Consider the following 26910-nt stretch of genomic DNA (forward strand, 5'->3'; position numbering starts at 1 on the left):
GATTCAACAAGGATGTTGTGGATTCGACATCAAACTGATCAACTTCGAGATGAAGGCGTTGGTGAAAGAGACACAGATTGTTGAAGACAAGTTTACGGAGGTTGGGTAAATTATTTGGTAAATTTGTGTTCTTTCTTTCTTCATAGTGGATTGATTAGTGGCATTTTTCCTGTGATTTTTTCTCACAATTGGAGTTGCTCCAACTATGATTTTTTTCACGTAAAAATCATTTGTGTCGATTTATTATTTGTGAAACAACAATCTAAATCACTTTCGTACATGCTTGATGATTTAGATTGTTAGTTTTGGTTGTTTGGGAATTGTTGCAATTAAATTTGTTACGAATCACAAATCACGTATTTTTTCAATTGATATCAGAGCATGCCACTCTTTGTTTTTAATAAAACTATAGGAGGGTGATTTTGTGTGATTCGTGTCATGGATTTAATTCGTGAAGGTAACTCGACCCATAGACCTCCTTTATTTGACAGGACAAACTATTCTTATTGGAAACCTCGCATTAGGGCATTTTTAAAATCTATTGATGAGAAAGTTTGGCACTGTGTCATCTATGGGTGGAGCAAACCTAGTGTCACCATCGACGGTGTTGATATCCCTAAACCACTTGATAAATGGGACGCATTTGATTATCAAAACTCGAGTTAGAACAGCAAAGCGCTCAATTCTCTCTTTTGTTCCGTCACACCAGAAGAGTTTCGTCGTATTTGTACGTGTAAAGTAGCAAAAGAGGCTTAGGACATCCTTGAAACAATTCACGAGGGTACTACAGCTGTTAAAAGATCAAAACTTCAACATCTCACTTCTTTCTTTGAAACTCTTTTTATGCGAGATGATGAGACGTTTGATGATTTTTATGCCAAACTTAGTGACATCGTGAATTCCTGTTTAACACTCAGTGAAAAAATTCCTAAATCTAAAGTTCTTGAAAAAATTTTGAGGTCCTTACCGGATAGGTTCCAATCAAAAGTGACAGCTATAGAGAAGGATCAGGATGTTGAGAACCTTAAGCTTGATCAATTGGTTGGAAACTTGCAGACTTATGAAGCCCACCAGATTTCTAAGAAAAAACAAAAAGATAATGTGGCTTTTACTAGTGTTCATGAGACTGCTAAAAACCCTGAGGTTGAAATTGATCTAGAGTCCGAAATGATAGCTATGTTTACCAAAAATCCAAAACTTTTCCACCAAAAGGTGCTCAGAAATATAAGAAGACGAATGTGAAATGACAAGGTGTTAAGTGCTATGAATGCCAAGGGTTTGTCATATCGCACTTGAATGTCCATCGAAAAAGAACTGAAAGAAAGTCTACACAGTGACTTAGGATGATAAAAGCGAGTCAGAGCAAGAAGCTGAAAAAACCGAATCCGATGAAGACGGAGATAGTACCTATATGGAATTCTACTCTTGCATCACTCAATCAACTGCAAAGTCGGTTGAGTTTGCATGGGGGCCTAGTGTGCATCGTGCTCCTACTTTTGATGGGAGCAATTACTTTTATTAAAAGTGTAGAATGAGAGTTTATCTCAGAGCCTTGATTATAAGGGTTGGTGCACAATTGAGGAGAATGTTGAAGCACCATTTATAATCGATCCGATCACCAACCAGAAGGTTAACAAGCCAACTGAGAAGTGGAGTGTTGTTGAAAAAGTTGGCATGGAAAGTAGTGAAAGAGTTTTGAACACCATCCGTAAAGCCATTTCTGAAGAAGAACAAGAACTGATTGCTAACTGCAAGAATGCCAAAGAAGCATGAGATGTTCTTATGCAATTTCTTGAAAGAGAAAAGTCATCTTCACAACCATCCAGCAATGTTCATGCCTTAGTTACTCGACTAGATGCGCTCAAGGAAAAAGAGAACCAAAAAGAAAAAATGATGAAATCTCGGAAGATAATGATGAGAGTGATGGTGATGACCTTCAACAAGCCTATAAAAAGCTATATAGTGAATCTCTAAACTTTTTTAAGATGAATGACAAACTCACTATCAAACTCAAAGCATGTGACAATGAGAATGTCAAGCTAAAGGAAGAGATTTCAACAGTAAGGAAAGATGTCATCAAGATCTCGAGTAATAGACAAGATCTTTGTGCAAAGCTCTTGACCTATGAAACCAAAAGGAATGAACTTCTGAAAATCTATGCCACATATGAAGAGAAGATGGAATCTCATGAGATGACACAAGTTGCACTGGAAGAGCTTGTTGGTCAGAAAGAGGAAGAACTCAAAGATGTTAGAGCTATGATTGATATGTGGACAGAGGGTCAAAGACACTGGAAGACATCATCGAGTCTCAACAAATGAGTTGTGACAAAAGTGGGATAAGCTATGGTGATACAACACCTCAAAAGAGAAAGGCCTCTACATCACATGACATCAAGACTCAAGCAAAGGGAAAGCTGAAAGTTCAACAGGATGATAAATCTCTCTATCAACCTAAAAGGGGTAAGATCAATAAAAGAGAGGTAAAACCTATTTTTGTTTATCATCATTGTGGTAGGTATGGCTACATTCGCCCTTATTGTTATGAGTTGTTTGGTAAGGTATCTTAAAAAATAAGAAATTTTAATACTTCATGGATTAGGAGACAACTTTGCATGTCTAGGCGGAATACCAAGATTCATAAAGGTATTCACAACGCTAAGCTAATACTTTTACCAAGACTGCCAGTCTCGCTTTTGTTAAAACCAAAAAAGTTTGGGTGAGAAAGAGTGACCTAACTTGTTTTGTTGTTTACACTGTACTAAAAGCACATGACTCTCAGATGTGGTATCTTGATAGTGGGTACTTTCGTCACATATCAGATGACAAATCTTACTTCACATCTCTTAAGAAATATGAAGGAGGAATTGTTACCTTTGGAGATGACGACACTTTTAGAGTCATTGGTAAGGGCACTATAAGTGTGGCCGGGCTACCCAAGCTTGAAAATGTCTTACTTGTTAATGGCCTTAAAGCTAATCTTTTGAACATTAGTCAAATGTGTGATTCTCATCATGAAGTATTATTTTCAAAAAATAAATGTGAAATTTTGGATAAAAAGGGAAATACTGTCATGCATGGGGTTCACACATTTGATAATAGCTATGGGATTGTTACCACAAATGATTTCACTTGTCATTCGGCCATCATAAGTAATCTTGACTTGTGGCATCAAAGATTAGGTCATATGAATTTCAAAGACCTAACTAAGAATGCAAACAAGAAAATTGTGAGAGGAGTACCTAAATGGGTAAGAATGTGAACCATGTGTGTGGGCCATGTCAATTATGGAAGCAAACTCGTGCCCCTCACAAAAAAGGTGAATAGCTTAGCAACCAAGCGTCCTCTTGAACTTGTTCATATGGATCTTATGGGACTTACTCATATTGAGAACATTGGGGATAAAAGATATATTTTTTTAACTGTTAATACTTATACTCGTTTTTCTTGGATTAACTTTTTAAGAGAAAAATCTGATATGTTTGATGCTTTCAAGTCTTTAGTCCTTAAAATCCAAAATGAACAAGGTGTTTTTATTGGGTGTATCATAAGAGTCTGAGCTGATCATGGTTATAAATTTGAAAATAGCTCGTTCTCGGATTTTTGTGATATATATGGAATTAAGTATGAATTTTCTGCACCTATCACTCCACAGCAAAATGGAGTTGTTGAGAGGAAAAACAAGGTTGTTCAGGAGATAGCTAGGGTCATGCTCCTTAGCAAGAAAGTTTTTCCCAAATTTTGGGCTGAAACCTTAAATACCACTGTTTATGTTGTTAATCGTGTGTATTTAAGGCCTGACACTTTACAAACTCTATATGAATTGCGGAAAGAGTTGAAACCTAATGTAAAATACTTCAAAAGTTTTGGAAGTAAATGCTATATTTTCAAAGATAGAGAGCCTTTGGGAAAATTCGACTCCCGAAGTGATAAAAGAATTTTTCTAGGATATTCAAGTACTAGTAGAGCTTTTTGTGTCTATAGTCTACGTACTTTGTCTTTAATGGAATTGATCAATATGGTTGTAGATGACACAGGTTCTCTTATTGTATCTATATATGAAGAAGAGGAAGAAAGTGATCCTCATATTCTGGATACTGAACCACAATGTCAAGTAGGGGTGTCCGCGGTTCGGTTTGGGACGGTTTGCGGTTCGGTTTGGACCCGCCCGCATCTATGCGGTTTGGGAAAAAGTCAACCTGCAACCGCCCGCAATGCGGTTTGCGGTTTGTGCGGATAGGGTTCGCGGATATGCGGGTGGTTTGCGGATTAAACTTTTTTTTCAAAAATTTATTTTTAAACCTTTTTTTTCTCTCATTTTGTCAATCTTTATTTTGGACATTATTTCTCATATTTTCTAAAAAGCTCCAACATTAATAATTAATGAATTAAAACTTATAAAAAACTCATAAAATAAAAAGGAAGATAGATAAACAGCTGACTCTGTACCTAAGAGAGCAGCTGCAAGCTTGCAATACCCAATGTACCACACCCACAACCAAAATCTGCCACTACCTTGTTGGTCACATCCCCAAATGAATTCTCTGCCTAATAGGTTTCCAAAAACATGTTTTTACAAAACAACAATTTATAAAAACACAAACCCAAAAAAAAAAAAAAATAGAAAACCTTGAAGATAGAAAAGCTAGAGGAGAAAGAAGAGTATACAGTGTATAACATCCGAGAAGCGATATGGGGTCCAGTTGGGTATTGTTCTAGTTCAATCTGTAGCACAAGCAGAGCATGATATTCACTTTTGTCACAGAAATTCAATATATATATATATATAGAGAGAGAGAGAGAGACCTTTGGGTTCGAGAATTGTTGAAGGGATCCAAGATGACCTTCCAATTGCTTGAGCTTCATCTTCTAGTGGGAGAATCCTCGATTGAGAGAGAGATTCAGAATTAAATAACATACACAATTAATAAAAATTACTTAAGAACAAATTCAACAAAATGTAAACTTACAGAATGTAAACTTACAAAATTCAACAATTAATAAAATTATTTTTTTAGAATGTAAACTTACATTAGAAATATAGATTCAGATTAACACAGATTCAACAAAAACTCTTAAGAACAAATTTGTATATATATATATAAAACAAAAAAAAAAAAGATTAACACAAATTCAGATTATTCTTAAGAACACAGATTCAAATTCTTAAGAACAGATTCAACAAAGATTAACACAAATTCAGATTAACACAGATTAACACAGATTCCAAAACAAACAGAACATATATGTTGGTCCAAAAAAAAAATCAGATTTATTTCCAAAGAAACATTCAGATTCGATCGGTGCAGAGATGGGAGAGAGAGAGAGAGAGAGAGAGAGAGAGAGAGAGAGAGAGGCTTACCTGTGAGTCGATTGTTTGGTGCAGAGATGCAAAACCAAACTGTGGATCTGATGAGATGAGAGAGTGAGGGAGACAGATCAGATCAAAGACATATCTGATATATATATATAACAAAAAAAATCAACGATCGGGGCGAGAGAGAGAGAGAGAGAGAGAGAGAGATTGAGAGAGAGAGAGTTTACCTGTCGGCGGTGCGATGATCGATGCGATGAGATGAACAACGAGAGAGTGAGAGAGAGTGATCGATGCAGAATAACGAAACGAGAGAGTGAGAGAGAGAGAGACATAGATGAGTTGAGATGAGGCTGACTAAGAGAGTGAGGGAGACGAATTTAGGGTTTTTTGTTTTGTTTGTAATGAGGTGAGTGAGATGGTGATGGACGGCTAGATTTGAAAGAGGGGAAAAAAAATTAATTAATTTAATGCGGGCGGTTTGGGCGGGTGCGGTTCAAACCCGCAACCCGAAATTTATATAAAATCTAACCCGCACCCTACCCTAATGTGTTTGCGAAACTGCCCACGCGCGTGCAGTTCGGTTCGGGTAGGGCGGTTTGAGCAGATCGGATAACCCTATGCCCAGCCCTAATGTCAAGGAGAAGCACAAGGTCAAGCTCAAAAAGGTGAACCAGCACTAACCCCTATGGCAAGTCCTAGTCCAAAAAGTACACAAAGAGATACCACCAATGCTTAAATCATTACCAATTCTGGTTTGAAGCCATCAGTAACGGTAAAATTGAATCATCCGGTTTAATAGGTGATTTGAAATGTCTTAGACCAAATGAAAACCCGAAAACAAATTTGAGAATAGGTACCTCATATGTGTTATGTTTCATTACTTGAACCTAAGAATATAAAAGAGGTCCCACTAGATGATAGTTGGGTCAATACTATGCATGAAGAATTAGGTCAATTTGAACGTAACAAAGTTTGGACTCTTGTTCCCAAACCTAGAGATTGTTAGATCCCTACATGTTGCCAATTCCACGAACAAACTTGATTTGAAAGTTGTAATTTTTTCCTCTATTTTTGGCTTTACAGCTTGAGCGGTGAAAGCTACGCTCGAGCAGAAAATCAACATTCTTAGAACTTTTGTTTCTTTGCAAAAGTACTGGGAGTTGTGTTTTTACGCTCGAGCGAACATTCGAACACTCGAGCATAGATCCTTGTTCAGAAACACGCGTTTGAGTCACACTGCTCGAGCGGCCATTCTTGCGCTCGAGCGGTGATCGCGAATCTGTCTGCCATAAAGCTACAAACAAGTGTAATGTATGTTTTCTCATTAATAAAGTGCTTTTTTGCTTATAATAAATAAATAAAGCTACAAACAAGTGCAATTCTAGGTCACAACTCCTAGATCTTCTTTTAGGGAATTAGGATTTTCTTCTGGAGTATCTTTGCTAGTTTCTTTGATGTTTGTTTGGGTTTAACTCATGGTTTGATAAATATACATCAAAGGGTTGTTTGATTGTTCAATACAAGAGTGTTCTTCTTCGGTGGATTCCAGAGATTCAAGCGTAGAGTCTTTGAAGAAGTTCGAAGTTGCTTGTGGCCGTTGATTCGACATGGATGTTATGAATTCGACATCAAGCTGATCAATTCCGAGATGAAGGCGTTAGTGAAAGAGACACAAATTGTGGAAGGCAAGTTTGCAGAGGTTGGGTAAATTTGTATTATTTCTTTCTTCATATTGGATTGATTAGTGGCGTTTCGTCTGTGATTTTTTTTTATCACAATTGGAGGTGCTCCAACTGTGATTTTTTCGACGTAAAAATCGTTTGTATCGATTTATTATTTGTGAGACAACAATCTAAATCACTTTCGTACGTACTTGTTGATTTAGATTGTTAGTTTTGATTGTTTGAAAATTGTTGCAATTAAATTTGTTACGAATCACGAATCACGTATTTTTTCAAAGATTTAAAAAATAAAACGACAAATATAAAATGTTAAATGTTAAATGGTGTAGAATAATACTTGAAGACCACTAAATAGTGGAGAAGGGGGTATTGTTATCCCTAAGGCACAACAGTTACTGCTGTGCCCTTTGTTGGAGATTGTCCCGAGTTTCGATGATATGAACTGTTCATATTGTAGGGTTCGTTAAGAATATTATTCATATAAAAAATCAAGTTAATCGGATATTCATAATCCCATGATTAGGTCCTAATTGTTTTTAAAACTTTATAAAAGTTATGTTAACTGTTAATTTTTATAAAAACAAATGTACTTTGGTTATAGGGCTACAAATATCTAATCAACTTGATTTTTTGTATGAATGATCTACTTGGCGAATCCTACAATTTGAATAGTTCAGATTATCGAAAAACACACAAGACGACTTCTCACAAAGAGCATAGCAGTACCCCTTTCTCCCTAAATAATCATTCCAAGAGAGTATATATTTATAGGGAGCCGCTTCCCTCCAGTCCTAGATCAGACTGAAGGATGCTGTTGGACCCATAGAAGCCCACCATGGGTCCCGTTTCGATAATTCAAACCGTTCAATATGTAGAACTCGTCAAGTATTATATGCCTCTAAAAAATCACGTTGATCGGATATTGATAGCCATCTCATCGAATCAGTTTTTATCAATCGTTAATTAGTTATCTATTTTTTTTTATACAAATTAATTTGATCACATAACTATCGATATCCAATCAACGTGATTTTTTACAATCATATAAAAGTCGACGAGTTTTATATATTGAACGGTTCGTATTATTAAAACAGGGACCCGCAGTGAATCTCATAGGCTCAATAGCATCCTCCAGTTCTAGATCGTACTGGAGGGAAGCTACTCCCTATTTATATTCTTAGTGCAACATTGTTGCCATCATTCAAATTCACTTCCATTTTATTTATTTAGTTTGTGGTAATAAGTTCCATTCTAACATAAACAAACTAGTATTGGCCAATTACTTGGAAATTGCAATCCCTTTAGGGTGTGTTTGGTTTTTTTCCTCAGTAATGATTTATCTACACAAATTTTTCATTTGAATTTTCCAAATGAGACTCTTACCGATTAGGGGAGATTCGGGAGGAAAAAATTGTAGATGAATCATTAATCTTTTTTTTATTTTTTATTTTTATCACACATCAAATTTGAATTTACCCTATATACTTTATTTCCTTGACATATGTTATACACTTTCTATGTTCGTAGCTTTTTATTCATAAATTTATTGTTGATTATTAAAAAAAAATTAATAATCAACAATTTAGTTCAAAAAAATTTTCACCTCTTTTAAAAATAAAATTTGAAAACACATGTATATTGATTAATGACTATTATTTGGATGAAAAGAGGAAACTAATTAATGTACGACAAAGAAATTTATATTTAGTTTTTTTTTTATTTGTGAAAAAATAAATGGAATGTAAATAATTTTTTATTTAAAAAATAATATATTATTTCATCTCTTACCTAACACGGGTCATATTTCTCAGTGCAGCATTGTTGCCAACATTCCATCATTCACATTCACTTCTATTTTTAATTTTTTTAAGTAGTAAGTTCCATTCTAACACTTACATTTTTCTTTCATATTTGTTTCATCATTATTTTCTAATATTTTTAAAATTTATAATCCAAACACAATCTCAAGATATTGGCTAATTATTTAGAATGAGCAACCCCTTCCACTGAATATTAGGACGTGTTTGGCTTTTTTAACTCATGCTAAATTTAAATCTATATTATACACTTTATTTCCTTGACATTTGTTGGGCACTTTCTATGTTTGTAGTTTTTTTTGTTTTTTTTTTTTGTTTCTTGATTTTTTTAAAATTGTTTTCATACAAAAACAATGGTGATATGAAAACAATGATGAACGGGAAAGAAATAAACTTTCTCGTATAATCCTGTTGATCAAGATCGCGCTCCTCCATACGACGTCGCTTTACTCCCTGAAAACACAAACGTGAGCTAGCCGGCGGATGTGTGCCGGATACTTCTCTGATGCCTAAGTCAGCAAAATAGACAAATAGACAAAAAGCTCTGTGTATTCAAGAATCAAAATTGTGTTACCTCTCCATAGGTGATATTATGAGCTTTTATACAATCCAAGTAGGACTCTTACTCTTCCATGTAGAGTCCTCCTATGAATCACATTCCTGAAAGATAATGCTTATCCTTCAACATCCCCTCACTGCTTAAACCAAGTGAGATGGTTTACCACGGTTGGATGTCAATACGACCGAGCTAACATGACCATGCTAAAGCCGCAGACTAGACCGAGATAACTTTAACTCGGCTCTTCCATTCATTGCTCTCACGTCGGTTTCTCCCAGTGCTAACCATGGTATGTTCCGACCGGGATAACCAATAACGTGGTTCCGACCGGGATAACTTTGTGTGTGACGACCGAGCTTACCGTAAGCTCTTTGGGACCGGAGCAACTTCAAGCCTCATTTAGGACCGGAGTAACTTTAAGCCTCCTTTTAACCGGAGTAACTTCATGTCTCCTTTGGACCGGAGTAACTTTATGGCCTTTTTACTAAGCCTTTCGTACTGTGGCCCATAACGGCCCATTACCCAGCTCGGCCCAATTTTCATATAAATTACTCTCTCAAATGATGTTTTTGGCCTTTTCATTGCTTTTATTTTTACAAACATAACAAACAAACAAACAAACAAAAAATATATTAAATGATACCAAATAGACTCGTATACAACTATATCATAAGATTGGCCGTGTGGTTAAGGGAAAAATGTTACACGAACAAGCTTAATACAAATATCCTTAAAATGATATGATGGTAACATATTTGTAATTGTGTTAATAAATTTGATACAACTTTTTGTTTATTAACTTACTTTGATGTCATGTGACCTTGGGTTGAATTCTCTCGATACTTTCATAGTTGAAACTTTTTAAGTATAAATAATTTCTTAGAATCGATTCATATAAAACTTTGTTCTGATTTTAATTAAGCCTCTTGCTAGTAGACAATGAAATTGATTTTTTGAATTAATCGGTTCAATGAACCACATACCAAATTATCAAAAAATATATTCCAAAGTATTAAAAGGTCTTCCTTAAGTTTAAGTCTTGCTGCGTGACATGGTGGTTTTCATTCCCTTATTCTCTCCCTAAAAATAAAAAAGAAAAAAAATTACTTGATTTTTTGGCAAAAATAAAAATTATTTCAATTACTACTCATACTGTTAACCTTACAAGTTAAGTGATGATATACAAATATAATTTTGATGTATAATTTAAATACAAAATGATACGACCAACTATGATCATTTCATTCCAAACTAAAAAATCCATCATTTTGATTTATAAATTTAAGAATATCACTACCACATTTTTTTTATAGAGTTTTTTATTTAAAATTATTTGTAAATTATTTCCTAAAGTAAATAAACAACTTTAAGTGGGGCATTCTTGTCCATAAAGTTTCTATATAAACACCTCCACCTCTCCTAAAGTAAGACAACATCCAAACCAGGAGAGAAAGCGAAAGAGAGAGAGAAAGAAAATGATAAGTGCAGATGATTTCTACAAAGTCATGTGTGCAATGGTTCCTCTCTACTTCGCAATGCTAATCGCATACGCATCGGTGAAATGGTGGAAGATATTCACTCCAGAACAGTGCTCCGGCATAAACCGGTTCGTCGCAGTCTTCGCCGTGCCGGTGCTATCTTTCCACTTCATATCTCAGAACAATCCATACCAAATGGACACCAAGTTCATATTGGCTGATACTCTGTCTAAGCTCTTTGTGTTTGCTTTGCTCTCAGTTTGGGCTATCTTTAAAGGAGGTTTAGACTGGTTGATCACTCTATTCTCAGTTGCTACTCTGCCTAACACACTTGTCATGGGTATTCCTTTGCTTAGGGCCATGTATGGTGACTTCACTCAGAGCCTCATGGTCCAACTGGTTGTTCTTCAATGCATAATCTGGTATTACTCTGCTTTTTTTTTTCTTCATTTAGTTTGTGTTTTTATTATAAATTTGGAAAGGTATAGGCAAAAAAAATTTTCGAAAAAATTTCTCATTTTTTCCTTCAATTTTAAATTATTTATCTAAATTGATGATCGAAATACAATATTAGGGTTACTTTATTTTTTATTTTTCTCACACAACACGTTGGGTCTTTTTCTTGCTCTATCTTTCTCAGCTTTATTCAATGTTTACTCAGCTAAACATTTTGTACAAAAGTATGCTGAAAAGTTTGAAAGGAGAATATAAAAGCATCAAACACTTCTACATAAAGTAATTAAAAAGCTAGGTGAAAATTAATCAAAACATACAAATAAGCACAAAACAAAAGTAACCAATCAACTTTTTGTTTTATTTGATATAATATGTAAAAAATGTTTAAAATTTGAAATGTATCAATCAAATTTATTCCATAACGTATAATAAGTTGCCCATGGTCTTGTGAAATAGTGTGCATATGAAGAAGATGTAGGGGTTCAATTTTCAACATCTTAATAATTGATTTTTTATCTAATAACATATATAATAAGTATGTGAATGAAATTTATTAAAAGTGTGTATAATATATATAGTTTTATTTATATAATTGAATATGATAATACAAATGTAGGTCTATACATAAATTTATTTTTGTGTTACATGCAGGTATACATTGTTGCTATTCCTATTTGAATATAGAGCTGCCACCATCCTAATCCAAACCCAGTTCCCCGGTTCCACCGCCGCCTCCATCTCGAAATTCGAAATCGACGGCGACGTCATCTCCCTCGACGGCCGGGACCCACTTCGTACCGAGTCCGAAATCGACGGCACCGGTCGCATCCGCGTCCGAATCAGACGCTCCACATCCTCCGCCCCTGACTCCGCATTATCCTCCTCCATCGGAATCACTCCCCGGGCATCCAATCTCTCCGGCGCCGAAGTCTACTCCGTCCACACTCCGGCGCCCCAACATGATATCTCTTTCGGAGATCTAGCTTTCGGGTACCGATCCGCGAGTCCTCGTCTATCTGGGTACGCATCGTCAGACGCGTACTCGCTCCAGCCGACGCCACGGGCCTCCAATTTTAACGAATTGGACATCACTATGGCGAACACGCCAACGTGGGTCAGATCTCCGGTGGCCGGGAAGGTTTTCCGGCACCCTTCTCCGGCATTTTCAGGGATGAAAATGGTGTGGGAGTCGCCGGAGAAGTATGAGGGTGGTGGTGGTGGAGAGAGACGAGGGGGGTGCAAAGATGCTGTTGGAGGTACGTATTGTCACCTTTCAGTCTCTCTGACATTGTCTCTATAGGGTTTTGTGTGCTTTCAAGTTACAAGTTACATTACAATTGGATTAATCCATTATGATACCAAATTTTTTACTAAATAATTGATTAAATATCTCATATTAGTGTAGAGTCTTCACCCCCATGTAAAATATTTAATCATTCATTTAATAGAAAATTTAAGACTTATAGCATTTTTCTTAATCCAATACTCTCGTAAATTTAATTCATAATTTTTTTGGTATTGTAATTGTGTGATAGAGATTAAGGCCTGGTTTGAGAAGACTAAATAAGTTCACACTTTTATTTTTTTAACTTTTTTAAGTCATATCAATCAATATCTCCTCTGTATTTTTTTACATATTTTTTTATAAAAAGTCAAAAAGTACACTTATTTAGAATATTTCAAACAAAAATGGATATTTGAATAATATAAGCATGAAATAAATCTAAGTCATATATTGATATTTTTTGGTAAAATTTAAGATAAATTTCTAAGATTGTAGTATTAATGTTTTCTAAATAATAACATTTTAGGTAAGTTATAAATACATCTTCTCTGATTTTTTTAAAATGTGATTTACTCCCTGTAATTTAGAAAATTATATCCCGCCTTTTTTAGTTTTTAATTTCATAATAAATTATTTATTTTGTTAATAAATCTTAAATTAATTAACAGTTTTTAATGATACCGTAAATTTATTTCAATTAATAATCTAAGTAATTTTATTATTGTATAAAAGAACAGTTAATAATTTTATTTTTTCAGTTAATTTTATTAAATAAAAAATTTTAACAATGAGATATTTATAATTTTTCAAATCATAATAAGGAACAATTCATATTTTAAATAAATTTTAAGAGGTGTATTTATAATTTTTAATCTAATATTTTTATAAAATATAAAATTAATAAAAAAAAATTAATTTGACACAAATTCAGAAAAAATTAATTATCAATAACTCTAATAATTTGTACGAAACAGTCCCACAACACTCCATGACCCAAGAGAGATATAAACGTTGTCGTATTTTGAGTGTCACAAGGTGGGAGTGAAATGATGTCGTTTTGGGTGTTGTCAACACATGAGTCAGTATTAGATTCACCAAAATACCAGAGACACAGTGTGACACATGCATGGCTTTGTTTCAGCTTTGCACGAATGTACGTTTTTTTTGTCTAGTAGGAATCCATAAATGTTGGTCTACTTCTCATCTGACTCTATGCTTAGCATTGTCTGATCTCATGATGATCTGATCTCAGCTCTTAACAACTGAATTAACTGACGACAATGAAATGGAAACTGGTCAGACAGAACAGGCTATTGTGTTACATGTAAATTTTTTAGAAAAAATCACATATAAAGTTCTTTTTTAAAAAAATACTTTTATATTTAGAGAGAAGTTTATAATTTAGGGGTTTTTGGAAACAAAATAAAAAATCAACTTTTAGTTTTTTATCTATTTTGGGTCATATCACTTCTAACATTTTCTACTCACAAAAAGACAAAATAAGTTAAAAAAGTCAAAAAAATTAACTTTTTACCAACTTTTCAAAACACTACTTAATGCTTTACCTTTTCAAAATATTAATTCTTTATTTTATTTTTTATTATTTTAATTTATTAGTCTATTTTCAAAAATTAAAAAGTAAAATAAAATGATATTTTTACTTTATCTTTCTTTTAAATTCATTAATTATGACAATTAATATATTTTTTTTAAAAGTCAAAAGATAGTTTTGAAAAATTATGTAATAAATAGATATATGAATTTATTTAATTTGACTAATAAAATGACCTTTGATAAAACCGTGTGAAGAAAAAGAATTCATGTAGCAAATCCCGTTTGATGAGACTTAAGGCTTAGTTTAGTTTAAGATTACTATTTTTTTCCTGAAAGTTATAAGTATTAAAATTATAATGTGTACTTAAAAATTATGTACAACTAAAGTTATCCTTGTTGTGGGAAGCAAAAAGTTATTTATTTATTTTTTTTTTGTGAATAAATAAAAGTTCTACTTTTTTTTTTTTTTTTGTACAAAGATTATATATATATATATATATATATTGTGCATAAGATGCATACCATATGCACCCAAAAAGGATGTACATAATAGCATTTCTTAAATGTTATAAAGTTTATCATTAATATATAATTATTTTTCAAAAGTTGGACTAAATTGATATTCCCCCAATTATGTATGTAAATTCCTCCCATAAAATATTGACCCGGTGGAATTGTTTTTTTTTTTTTGAATAAATGACATGTCCAGCAAAATGTCTAAAATTTAGATATCTAATATAAATTTAAATTTGACATCAAAATGAATTTAATCTATATATTTTTAAGGATTTAATTATTTTTTAAATATTCTTTTAAAATGTGTAACTTTAATGGTTTAAAGAAAAAAAATACTGACCACATTTCACTATTTCATATTGTTTCTCAATTTTTTTATTTGAATGGCATTTTTTTGGGAGTTTATTTTAAAGGATATTATTATTCTTTTCATTATTATTATTTTAATTCTAAACTGTGATATGACAATACTATTAATAATTTTATCACTCAATTTATATAAGTTTGACATGCCACATTGCTATAAATGATAGGAAATAATTTTACCCTTGACAAAGCATGATTCTATACCTTGGATACTAAAACATAATAATTTTTTTGTTACTCCAGATAAAAAAGGGATGGTCAAAGTTCCACTAATTTTCTATCAATATATAATTTTAACCGAGTCAGATCCTTAATTGATAGGTAACATCATTGCTTCAAGGCACGTGTGTGTTGGTAGACTAGTGCTGGAGTTATTATTTGATAAATTTCATTTACCCTTAGTTCAGGATGTGGATTAATTTTTTTAATTTGAGATTAAAAAATTTCGTTTAAGATAGATTTTTTGATTTTTTTACTTTTATGAAAGAAACTATAAAATGATTATAAATTAAAGATGATATTTTATTCTATTTAATTAAAAAAATCAATTTTATCTTATATAACTATTTTAATTCAAACTAACATCCCAAACATAGCCTTGGTCTCATAGTAAAGACAATTTGGTAATATCATTATTCATTCCATTGTTGGCCACTAAATCCTATGTTTTATTATCTCTACCGCCCTTAAAAAGTGAAAATGGGAGAAAAAGAATAAAAATGATTGCATGCTTGTGGCCCCCAATATATGATGGCATTGGAAAGAGCTTCAACTTTTTCTAGTGGACCGTTTATCCAAGGGTCATGCTAAGATGTGGTTAACGAGAAAAAAATATAAATTCAAAATAATTATAATTTTAATATTTTCCTCTATTAAATGAAGAAATAATTTTTATACATATAAAATTTATATAAAATAATGTGGAGTGATATTTTGGCCATTATGTGAAACAATAATGAGTATTTTAATTTAAAACAAAAGCACTATAGAGTGCTGAATCATTTTATTTAAACTTTTAAAATAAAACTTTACTGCTATTTATCATAAGACTATTTTTACAATATTAAATTCATCCCCCACCAAACCTGAAGTGAAATTACTCTTGAAAAAAATTAAGGTTGACAATTAACACCAAGGAAAAGTCTAAACCAACATAAAATTCTAAACACAGAATGTATAGATGTGACATAAATATGTTCTGCGAATATTTTTTTGTCTCATATCACTATAACATGAATAGTTGTTGTACATTACTTTGGTCAAATTTACTATTTTCTTGACAACAACAATGGCGTAACTAGAAAAAAATTTGGTATTGTTGCGGAAATGGACTATGATACATTAATCTAATTAATCTTCAGAGAAAGATCTTAGCTTCAGAGACTGTGGGAAATTTCCTGTGGCTGAAGAAGCAGATTCGAAGGGCGCAGCGGCCAATCAGGGGATGCCAAGTGCCCTTGTCATGCTAAGACTGATACTGATCATGGTTGGACGAAAACTTTCTCGCAATCCAAACACATACTCAAGTGTGTTAGGGCTTCTCTGGTCTCTAATCTCATTTAAGTAAGTTTCTTTCAAAACTTCCCCAAGTACTTTTGAATTATCTTTATTTATTTATTTATTTTACTTTTGTATTTGCTTAGTTTTATATTACTGCTTACTAATTAATTTGTAAAATGCATGGTTTTCATGAATTGAGCAGATGGAATGTTGGGGTGCCCAGTTTGGTGAAGTACTCCATAAAGATAATTTCTGATGCCGGTCTTGGGATGGCCATGTTCAGTTTAGGTATATATAATTTGGGCCTCATTAACATAAATACATATATGTTACTCACACATGTATTTGCATCATGCAAATACATTTGTACAAATATGGCACATTACTAGCACTAAAAATAAATAAATAAATAAATTTTAAAAAAAGAAGAAGAAGAAGCAAAACGATTATTTAAGGCTTGTCGTTAACGTTGCTAACATGCATGATGAAAATAGTTAGTATCATGTTACTTGTACGTGAACAATTTATTCAATGTATTGAATATATCTTTAATTGCAACTGAAAATAAAAAATTATAGGGCTGTTCATGGCTCTTCAGCCACGGATAATTGCTTGTGGCATAAAAATGGCAACAATAGGGATGGTGATCCGGTTCCTTGGAGGACCGATACTTATGTCAGCTGCATCTGTAGCTATCGGACTTAGAGGAGATCGGCTGCACACGGCCATAGTACAGGTATATATACCTCAAAGAGAACTATATCATATTGTTGTGCTTAATTATATGACAATATTTTGTAAACAAAAAACATTGCTAAAAACTGAATCTCAGGCAGCTCTTCCACAAGGGATTGTACCATTTGTCTTTGCAAGGGAATATGGGTTGCATCCTGACATCCTAAGTACTGGGTATGTTAGAATCCTCATCACATTTTTGCTTGCCTTATTTGCGAGTTTGGAGTACTTAATTACATTTGAATTTTACATCTTATTTATTGTTAACCAAAATGTGGGATCTCTGATACCATTTGGAACCTGGGATGTCAAAACCTTTTCACATTGTTTGTGGTTACCATAAAAATTATTGGAACCATTTTTTTTCAAAAAGTGATTGGAAATTATTTTGTGATTGTCATCTAAAACAAAAGACATTTTGATTAGGCATCATGTTTAGTACAATTTGATTGGGAATCATGACTTTTGAAAAAAGCAAAAGTAGCCCTGAAAGACAAAACCTCCAAATACGATTAATTATTTTGTCTTTTAGAAATATTATGTGGCTATGTACTCTCTCACTAATAAGGAATTGAATGTTTAGATGATCTAAAAAATAAATAATGTGATTGAAAAATAGCAAAATACAATTGGATAAGCTCACAACCATATGGTGTTTCAGACCCATATAATAATTCTTGTTCCAAATATAATGGTTACCTTAAAATACTTAAACTATTAATCACAAAAGACTTTAATAAAATTAGTCATATACATGCACATAAATAATGCACGTACACCGAACATGGCGTGGGCCCGCACTCTTATCTCTATTTTTGCATACCATTTTTGTGTACTTTTTTTAAAAATGAATTGTTGCATGACTATCATGATTGTAAATTTATGATGTTTACAATCCCATCCACCTCTCAATGTGTTCATTTATCCATCAATATCAACAACAAAAAAAAGTGTTCATTTATCTCGTTGATTACTTAAATTAATGCAGTTAATGTGCTTATTTTTTGAGTTGTGCTACAGGCATATAAATCATTAAGACATGACATACGAGAATAAGTGAATGATTATGTGAATAATTTCTATGCAAATAATTTTACTGTTTCTTTTTAGCATTTTTTTTTAGCATTAGATTATACTTGAATTAAACACTTCCCTCTGTTTTTGCAGGGTTATCTTCGGCATGTTAGTTTCCTTGCCAGTTACCCTCCTCTATTATGTCTTGTTAGGCCTATGGTGAATATTGGGGGGGCATCAATAAAGCATGCAAATGTGGAGCATCCAAAGTATACTTTATGTCCCCTCACCACCATCCATGCTGACCCTTCTTGGCCCCATTATGTTGAATCAACCCAACATTCGACACGTCATCCTTGATTACCCCATTAATGTTGTTATATTACTTTGATGATCAATGGTGTTTAGCCCTTCTTAGTAATTAAGGTCTATTTTCGAAACCCAGAAAATTAGGATTTTTACTTGTATGGATTGTGACAGAACAATGTTAGGGTCTTCAAGTTCTGGTTTCACTGTCCTTAGTACATAAGATTATTAGTGGTAGCCGAAAGGAAATGGGACTATGATGACTTATGATTAAGGTAGGTGACATGGTTTTCTCTTTGTGAGGGGTGTGAAAGAAGGTTGTTGCTACTAAGTTATGTTTGATTCTCAAGAAAAGGCAAGAAAAAAGAAAAGAAAAGAAGGTGAAATCATTTAATTTTTGCTTTAGTGTTTTTCTGTCATTTTGATTTTGGAAACAATCATCACACATTGGTCTTTACTTTGTGCTTTTCTCAAGATGTTTAGTATATGAAACAAAGATCATATTGCCTTAGAACTGAAGCTTTCTGAACAAGGGTTTGCCACTTTGTTGTCAATATCCCCAAAGTGAGGAAACATTGCATTGGACATCATTTCATTGGGTTTCTTGTCTTGAAAACGTGGAAAACAAAATGCGGACATATTGGGTGTATCAGAATTGGATTGTTATTTAATATGAATGATGTGCTCAATCTAACTTCTAATATCAATCTCACAAAGATATAAAGTTTGTATAACTCAAACCGATTTCTTATTTGAACATTGAAATTAAACAATATGATAGAGAAAAGAAAAGAAAATATTGTTTTAATGGGTTTCTAGTGCATGTACGCATAATAAGCTATTGTTTAATAAAAAGTAAGACTTACTAGTTATTTTCTAGACCAAAATTCTACATGGTTTGGGGCCAGCCAATAATTACTTTAAAATCCACTAATAAAATTCAATATTGTTAAATATCTACTATTATTTTAAAAATTTGAAGAATACATATGTTTTTTATTCTTTTCATATCCCAAAAATACCCTCACAAATCACTACAAGAAAAGCACTTTTAGTGACCTTTTTTTAGTCACCAAAAGTATAATTTCCTTTGCTAAAAGTATTAGCGATCCAAAAAAATGGTCACCAAAGTCATGTCACTAAATGATTCGGCGACCAAAGAAATTGTAGTCGCCTTATAAATAAATCGGTGACCAAATATTTAAGTCTCCAAAAACCAAATAATTTGTCGCCATAAATTAACATTTAGTCACTAAAAGTAGCCTTAAGCAGATGACATATCAGGTTTTAGCGACATATAAAGTTTGGTCGCCAAAAGGTCTTCCAGTGACCAATCAAGTTTTTAGTTGCTAAAAATTCATATCATATTCACAGACTTTTAGCAATGGAAACAAAATGTCACAAAAAATTCATTATTTATATATATATATATTTTTTACAATTTCATCACTACAAGAAAAAGCACAAATGGCGACTAAAATTCAGAATTTCGTCGCTGAAAGTTGACCAAATGGCGACTAAACTGGATGTAGTCGCCAAAAATGAAGCCTTTTGCCGACTAAAATGAATTAGTCGTCGAATACCTGGGTTTTAGCGACTAAACTGTTGTTGGTCGCCGAATGTAGCAGTTTTACCGACTAAAGGTTGTTTGGTAGCCAAAAGCGACGGTTTTTGGCGACTTAGTCGCCGATTATAGGTCTTTTGCCGACCAAAAAAAGATTAGTCGCTGAAAATGAAGGTTTTTGGCTACAAAAAAAAAATTAGTAGCTAAAAACAGTGAATTGGCGACTAAATTTCAATTTAGTAGCCAAATCGGGACGTTTTTGGCGACCAAAAACAGATTTAGTCGCCAAAAGTGCTATTTTTAATTTAAACATATTTTTTTAGCGACAACAAATTAATTAGTAGCCCAAAAATCATAGAATTGGCGACTAAATAATTGATTTAGTCGCCAAAAGTGGCCTAAATTTTTTTTTAATAAATAATTTATTTTTCACATAATTTATATTGAATAAAAATAATTATATTTATATAATTAGTTTTGTATTAATACCGATTAATATACTATATAAATAATATATATTGCATATACATTCATGTGATGTTATACTGGCATAGTGGAGAAAGTGTTTGGTTAAAGGTTTAGAATGTGAAAGTTTCAGTGGTTCGAAACTCAGAAAATGCAAAGAAATAAGGTTTTTTTTTTTTTCACGGAATACCTTTGGCGACTAAAATTAGTCGTCGCCAAAAGTGTTGCTTTGGGCGAGTAATCACTTTGGTCGGTGATTCATGGCTATCAGCGACTAAAATATTAGTCGCTGAATGTATAATTTCCGAAAGTGTAATTCACTATTGGCGACCATCACTTTCGTCGCTGAAACACCTGTTTTTGCCGACTAAAACTTGTTTAGTCGCCAATACCTCTGCCGACTAAGTACTGGCGACAAAATGGGCGACTAAAAAATTTAGTCGCTGAATCTGAAAAATCCACTTTTGGCGACTAAAGAGGGACCCAAAGGTGATTTTTGTTGTAGTGCATGTTCAATACATAATTTATAAACCTACAAAAAAAAAAAATTTAAAAATCCAAACCCAGATTTACTTTTCTTGTGCATCATTTCTCACATACATGCAATCAAAACAAATTAATACACTTGTCAGAGCATCCAAAATATAAACTTAATTTAAAAGTAGTAGCATATTAAACATAAGCAAATCTCAAATCCAAAAAATCCAATATAAGTACAAATTTCTTACAATTCGAAATTTCAAACATGTACACAATGAATTCTAAAAAAACTTCCATGCTTGCAAATTCATAACAAAATCCTATGACAAAATATATCAAAAAATTCAAAATATAATCCTCTAATGCTCTCCGAACTATGTTCCATCCATTGCCAATTTGTCAAACATACAAAAAAATTTACAATATTAGAATGTTAGTAATAAAATGCTTGGTCTCGAAACTATGATATACAAATTGGAGTATTTCTACTTAAAATTTCCAAATTTAGCTTGACTTTTATAACCAAGAGTTCAATAGGGGTTTGGTTTGTTTCTAGAAGTTTATATAAACTTTAGTGAGGTGCTTGTGCTGATTTTTAGTTGGTTAGGTGCCTATTTTATAATCTCAACCCCAAACAAGCTATAATTAAGCCTAAATTTTTTAACATTCTAATAGGAATTCTAATTGGGGTGCATTTTGTTCTTACAATGGCAGCCACCAAGTTACTAGCATTTTGCTAGCACAACACCAAGTTGGTAAGGCACCAACTACCAAACAAACCAATAAATAGAACAACAAAAAAAACTAGCAAACAAATCCAAGGTAAAGGGCAGCCACCAAGCAGTCCATCAAATGTATACTAGAGAAACTACGAACCATCCAATAGCACACTAGCTAATCCTCAACCAATCAAAACCAGCTGTAGCTGCCAAGGATCAGCTCTACCACTACCCCACCCTCCCACCTAAGCAAACTCTAATATGCCTCAAATTATAAATAAGGTCATGAATTGTGAAATGAGATTCCTTAATGCTTATTGACTTCATTCATAAGGCCACTCTAATTTTGATCAATTCACACAGCTCATCCATAGTGCTTGGCTTTTGCTAATTTGCTTCTAATTTCCTAACCGAAAGTCCAATTGAGGTGTTGTTTGTTTTTAACTTTATATATACTTGAGTGATAAATATCTTTGTTATAACTGTGTTAGTTGTGGAGGTTAAAATCTTGAATTTGTTAGAGTTAGTTACTTTTTTTTTTTTTTTTGATCAGCAAAGAAAGAACTTTATTGATGAAAACAGAAGAAATTACATCAATAAAGAAGGGAAAAGAGGCGCTAGAGGTTAGAGAGAAACCAACCACAAGCAACATTACAGCCACACAGAAACATCACAACCACTGCTAGAACAACAATGCTGAAGAAACATAACAACCACTGCTAGAAGCTTTCCCAAAAGTAGCAGAACATTAGGGCTTGCTGGAGCATTCACCATTGCTGGAGCATTCATAGCTGAGATGTCCAACTAGCCAACCCAATCAACCAAACATGGCACTACTGTGAAACTGAAGTATAGCACACACTAACTTCTGCAGGATTCACCACAAAACTGAGACGTCCTACCAGTAGAAATTTGAACTCAGAATCTGCAGCATTTCTATATAAAACTACCATAACTAATGATCTACTCCTTAAGTCAACAAAACAGGTTCAACAAAATAAGTTCGAATTTGCTTCTCCATAGTATAAATGCATCTTCACTTCCTTAAACATTGGGCAACCTGCAAGCAATAATAATATTGTAAATCAATTTCACCATAAAATGTATATATTTTATATACATTGGATTAATTCAAAACTCTAATAAAATTACAATTAAGGCCTCGTTTGGCATGTTATAGTTCTAGTCTAAAAGTTAAAAAGTTATTAAAAAAATCAAAAAGCCTATAACATATATCAAAAAGTCAAAGATTCTATTTTCTCTCTACTTTTTGCACATCTTTTCGTATAAAATCAAAAAGTCGTTCCAAACATACTAGTTTTTTTTTACCTCATATTTTAGCCAAAAAGCTAAAAAGTTACTAAGGCCTCATTTTGGGAACAGGCTAATTAAGTAACTTTTTGGCTATTTGGCTAAAATATGAGCTAAAAAAAAATTAGTATGTTTGGGATGAATTTTTAACTTTTTATGAAAAGATGTGCAAAAAGTAGAGAGAAAAGAGAATCTTTGACTTTTTGGTATGGGTTGGTGGCTTTTTGGCTAATTACTTTTTGACTTTTTGACTAAATAGGAGAGTTCGCAAACGAGGCCTGAAATAATATGTTCACAAACGAGGCCTAAGTTAGAGAACAAGAATTAATAACAACAACTCAATTAATTCAACTGTAGAATCTCTCATCTCTCTCTAGAAATCTTCAATTTCACAACCTCAATTTCTCAATCACATTACAAATTGTAATGCAAAACCACATATCAACAATATTATACTCATGATCATATATAATTATCTTAATTAATTGTTCGTATTGACAAAGAATATTTAAGCAAATCAGTAAATTCAAGAGAGAGAGAGAGAGAGAGATCACTAGTTTACATAGCAATAATTGGGAAATGAATTACTGCCATAGTGCCAATGAAATCACTTCCATTGTCAATGCCGTATTTGCCTTTGCTTCACATCTTGGTAGAGATTAGATCTGGGTTTTGCCACTTCAACAAACCAAGTACAAAAGCAAACCAAAAGATCATTAAACATGATAAAAACTTCATCAACCATAAAAGATATGGGAACGAATATCATCACTTTTTCCTTCAATAAAGTTAATTAATCCAATGAAAAGTTACAAATAACTACACTCTAATAATTTTCTCTCATGAAATAAGCAAAAAATAAAACATGGAGTTAATTAGCAAGGATTTTTGGGTGAAGATCAATACCTGTTGACCAGAAGGCCACAAATATGGATTGAAGCAAACAGCACGATAACCATCCTAGCACAAGAAAAGATTCTCCATCAAATGATTCTTCTGTTACAATATACTAGTTTTCTAATAGCTTGAGACCCTTTAAAGACCTTCAAAATAAGATGTTTGAGCTGCTTAATCCCACTCCCATCTTCTGAAGTAACAAACTACTGACATTAACTTGTTAGGGAAAATATGTGATTTTTCACAAGTAAATCAATCAATAGAAATAAAAACTAATGCGAAAAAATTAAATCAAAAGCAACATAAGAATTTTTCGAGGTTCCCTCAATGTGAGGTACGTCTACAGGATCGAAATCCGATTCCACTATCAACCAAATAAGTTTCTATTTCCATTGATTAATTTACTTGTATGAAATCATATATTTTTCCTAACAACTGGTATCAAAACTTATGGTTTATTTCGGTTTAATTATTTGTGTAAATCAATGAAGGAAAATGTGGGTCGTATGTCTAGCTTCAATGGAAGCAATTGGGTAACTTAGAAAACTAAAATGGAGGACCTATTATTTTTGTAAAGATTTGTATCAGCCTATTGAGTGTGATAGTGGCAAACCTGATTGTTAATCATATTATTTAATTTTGATGATGTCTAAAATATTAATTGTAACAATTTAGATTTTTTTAATATACCTATTATTTGACACAAAATATTATCTTTTTAAAATATATATATTTGTTAAATATTATTTAAATAAAAATATTTTTGAAAATTTTACTATTTATTTTTTGAAAATTTAGGCCGATCACTATTTACTTTTTGACAAAATTAAAATTGATTAATTATATTATTTTGACAAAAATGATTGATTGGTTGTATTATCTTGACAAATGTGATATTAATGAGTTGTCTTCTTTTGACAAAAGTGGTATATCCAAATGTAGTGGTAGGATATATTTAGTTTAAAATCTCTACAACATATACAATATTTTAAAGATGGCATATATTTTCAGATCCATCATAAATATTATTAAAGAGGTTTTTTTGTATGCAAATATTTGATTAGAACATTATATATATATATATATAATGCATATAATATAAATAGAATATATCACGTGCGCTATTAAACTTTTTACACTACATTGATTATATCATATTATAATCACACAAGAAGAAAAAGATGGAGTTATATATATATATATATATATATATATATGTATATATATTATAAATAAGATGGAGCAAATCATTTGTTTGTTTGAAAGTTGTAAACTTTGCATTAAATTGTCTAAAAAAACAGGGGCTCCATGTTTGAAAAAAAATAAAAAAGGAAAAGAAAAAAATTAGTTTTACTTTTGTCTTTTTAATTATTAACATTTGCTGACTATTTAAAATCAACGAGCGTGCTTATGTAAGCCATGACGTCAGCAAGGAGCGTCCTAACGGGTATATTTTTGTGTATAAATAGAAGTGTTATGTGTGGAGAAAAGTCAAGAACTTGAAGAGAAAATTTTCTGTGAGCTCCAAAATTCTGAGTATATTGTATTCTGCTCTTTCACTTTCAGATCTAAGCCTAGCCTTTGTTCTTACACTTTCATATCTACTCTTTGTGAGAAAATTATTGTAAAAGATGATTTAAGTACCACTAATTTTTATTCATTATTTTTGTGAGAGATTTTGTAAGGGTGAGACATTTATTGTTGAGTGAGACTCAAAAAATAAGAGTAAGTCTTGTGCCAAATCCACAACTTGGTGGTGTATTTATTCAATTGATAGTAAAGAAATTCTCAAGGAGGTTCCTTGGGGAGTGGACGTAGGCTTGGCGTGCCGAACCACTTTAAATCTTAGTGTTTGATTTTATCTTCCTATCTCTCTTACTTTTATATTGATAATTATTATTCTGTTTTTTTTTTTATTTGTTAAAATTCTGAATATTGTGTTAATTATAATATTGTAAAATTTTTAATAACCCAATTCACCCTCCCTCTTGGGTTGCCTACTTGGGATAACAATTGGTATCAGAGCCTAGACTTTAGTTTCTGTGACTTAACCGTCTTAGAGTAGATCATGGCAACCTCTAGTTATTCCTTACCCAAGGGACAAGCATCTAATAGGCCACCATTATTTAGCGGCACAAATTTTAGTTATTGGAAAACTAGGATGGCCATACATGTTTAATCTAATGATTATGAATGCTGGAAAATTATTTGCAATGGTCCAAAAATTCCTACCAAAACCATAGATGGACTTAGGGTACCAAAACCTGAAGATGAGTGGAATGAATCAGATACTAGAATGACCCAAATTAATGTCAAAGCTACAAACATGTTGTACTGCGCCTTAGATGCTAACGAGTTCAACAGAATTTCCACATGTAAAACCACAAAAGAAATTTGGGACAAGCTTATAGTGACTCATGAGGGAACCGAACAAGTTAAAGAATCTAGAGTCAGTTTGCTAGTCCATAATTATGAACTCTTTAAAATGAGGCCTGATGAAACTATTCCTCAAATGTTTACTCGCTTTACTGATATTATTAATGGTTTAACTTCTCTTGGCAAAATATATACTAATGCTGAAATTGTAAGAAAAGTACTTAGGTCATTGCCAAAAAGCTGGGAGACAAAAGTCATTGCCATTACCGAAGCCAAGGATTTGTCAAAGCTAAGTTTAGATGAGTTAATGGGATCTCTCTTAACTCTTGAGCTCATAATGCAAGAAGGAAAGGAAGATGAGGACAACAACAAGAAGAAATGAATAGCCTTCAAATACACCTCGAAACATCAAGAGGATAAGGAAGATGATTCAGATGAGGATGAGGAAATGGCATTCATCACTAGAAAGTTCCAAAGGTTTGTGAGAAAGAAACAAGGCGTACGAAATTTTTTT

The 26910-nt window shown here is 32.6% G+C and overlaps 1 protein-coding gene across 1 annotated transcript; it reads left to right on the top strand.

Annotated features, from left to right (window-relative positions):
• The first annotated feature begins 10778 nt into the window (after positions 1-10778).
• Positions 10779-18978, top strand: PIN6 (Auxin efflux carrier family protein). The gene is made up of 7 exons (XM_028214232.2): positions 10779-11274; positions 11960-12564; positions 16391-16592; positions 16732-16817; positions 17108-17265; positions 17362-17438; positions 18432-18978. Exons 1-7 carry the CDS (start codon positions 10850-10852, stop codon positions 18499-18501), a joined length of 1623 nt encoding a protein of 540 aa, XP_028070033.2. The 5' UTR covers positions 10779-10849; the 3' UTR covers positions 18502-18978.
• Positions 18979-26910: the final 7932 nt, after the last annotated feature.

Source organism: Camellia sinensis, chromosome 3 (genome assembly GCF_055761805.1).
Source record: "Camellia sinensis isolate YWXY chromosome 3, ASM5576180v1, whole genome shotgun sequence".
Taxonomy (NCBI): Eukaryota; Viridiplantae; Streptophyta; class Magnoliopsida; order Ericales; family Theaceae; genus Camellia; species Camellia sinensis.

Excerpts from the sequence above, each read along its gene's own strand:
- PIN6 (XM_028214232.2), top strand. The coding sequence starts at position 10,850 with ATGATAAGTGCAGATGATTTCTACAAAGTCATGTGTGCAATGGTTCCT. Across the intron at positions 16,593-16,731 it reads TGGTCTCTAATCTCATTTAA|ATGGAATGTTGGGGTGCCCA; the intron begins GTAAGTTTCTTT and ends TGAATTGAGCAG. Across the intron at positions 16,818-17,107 it reads GATGGCCATGTTCAGTTTAG|GGCTGTTCATGGCTCTTCAG; the intron begins GTATATATAATT and ends AAAAAATTATAG.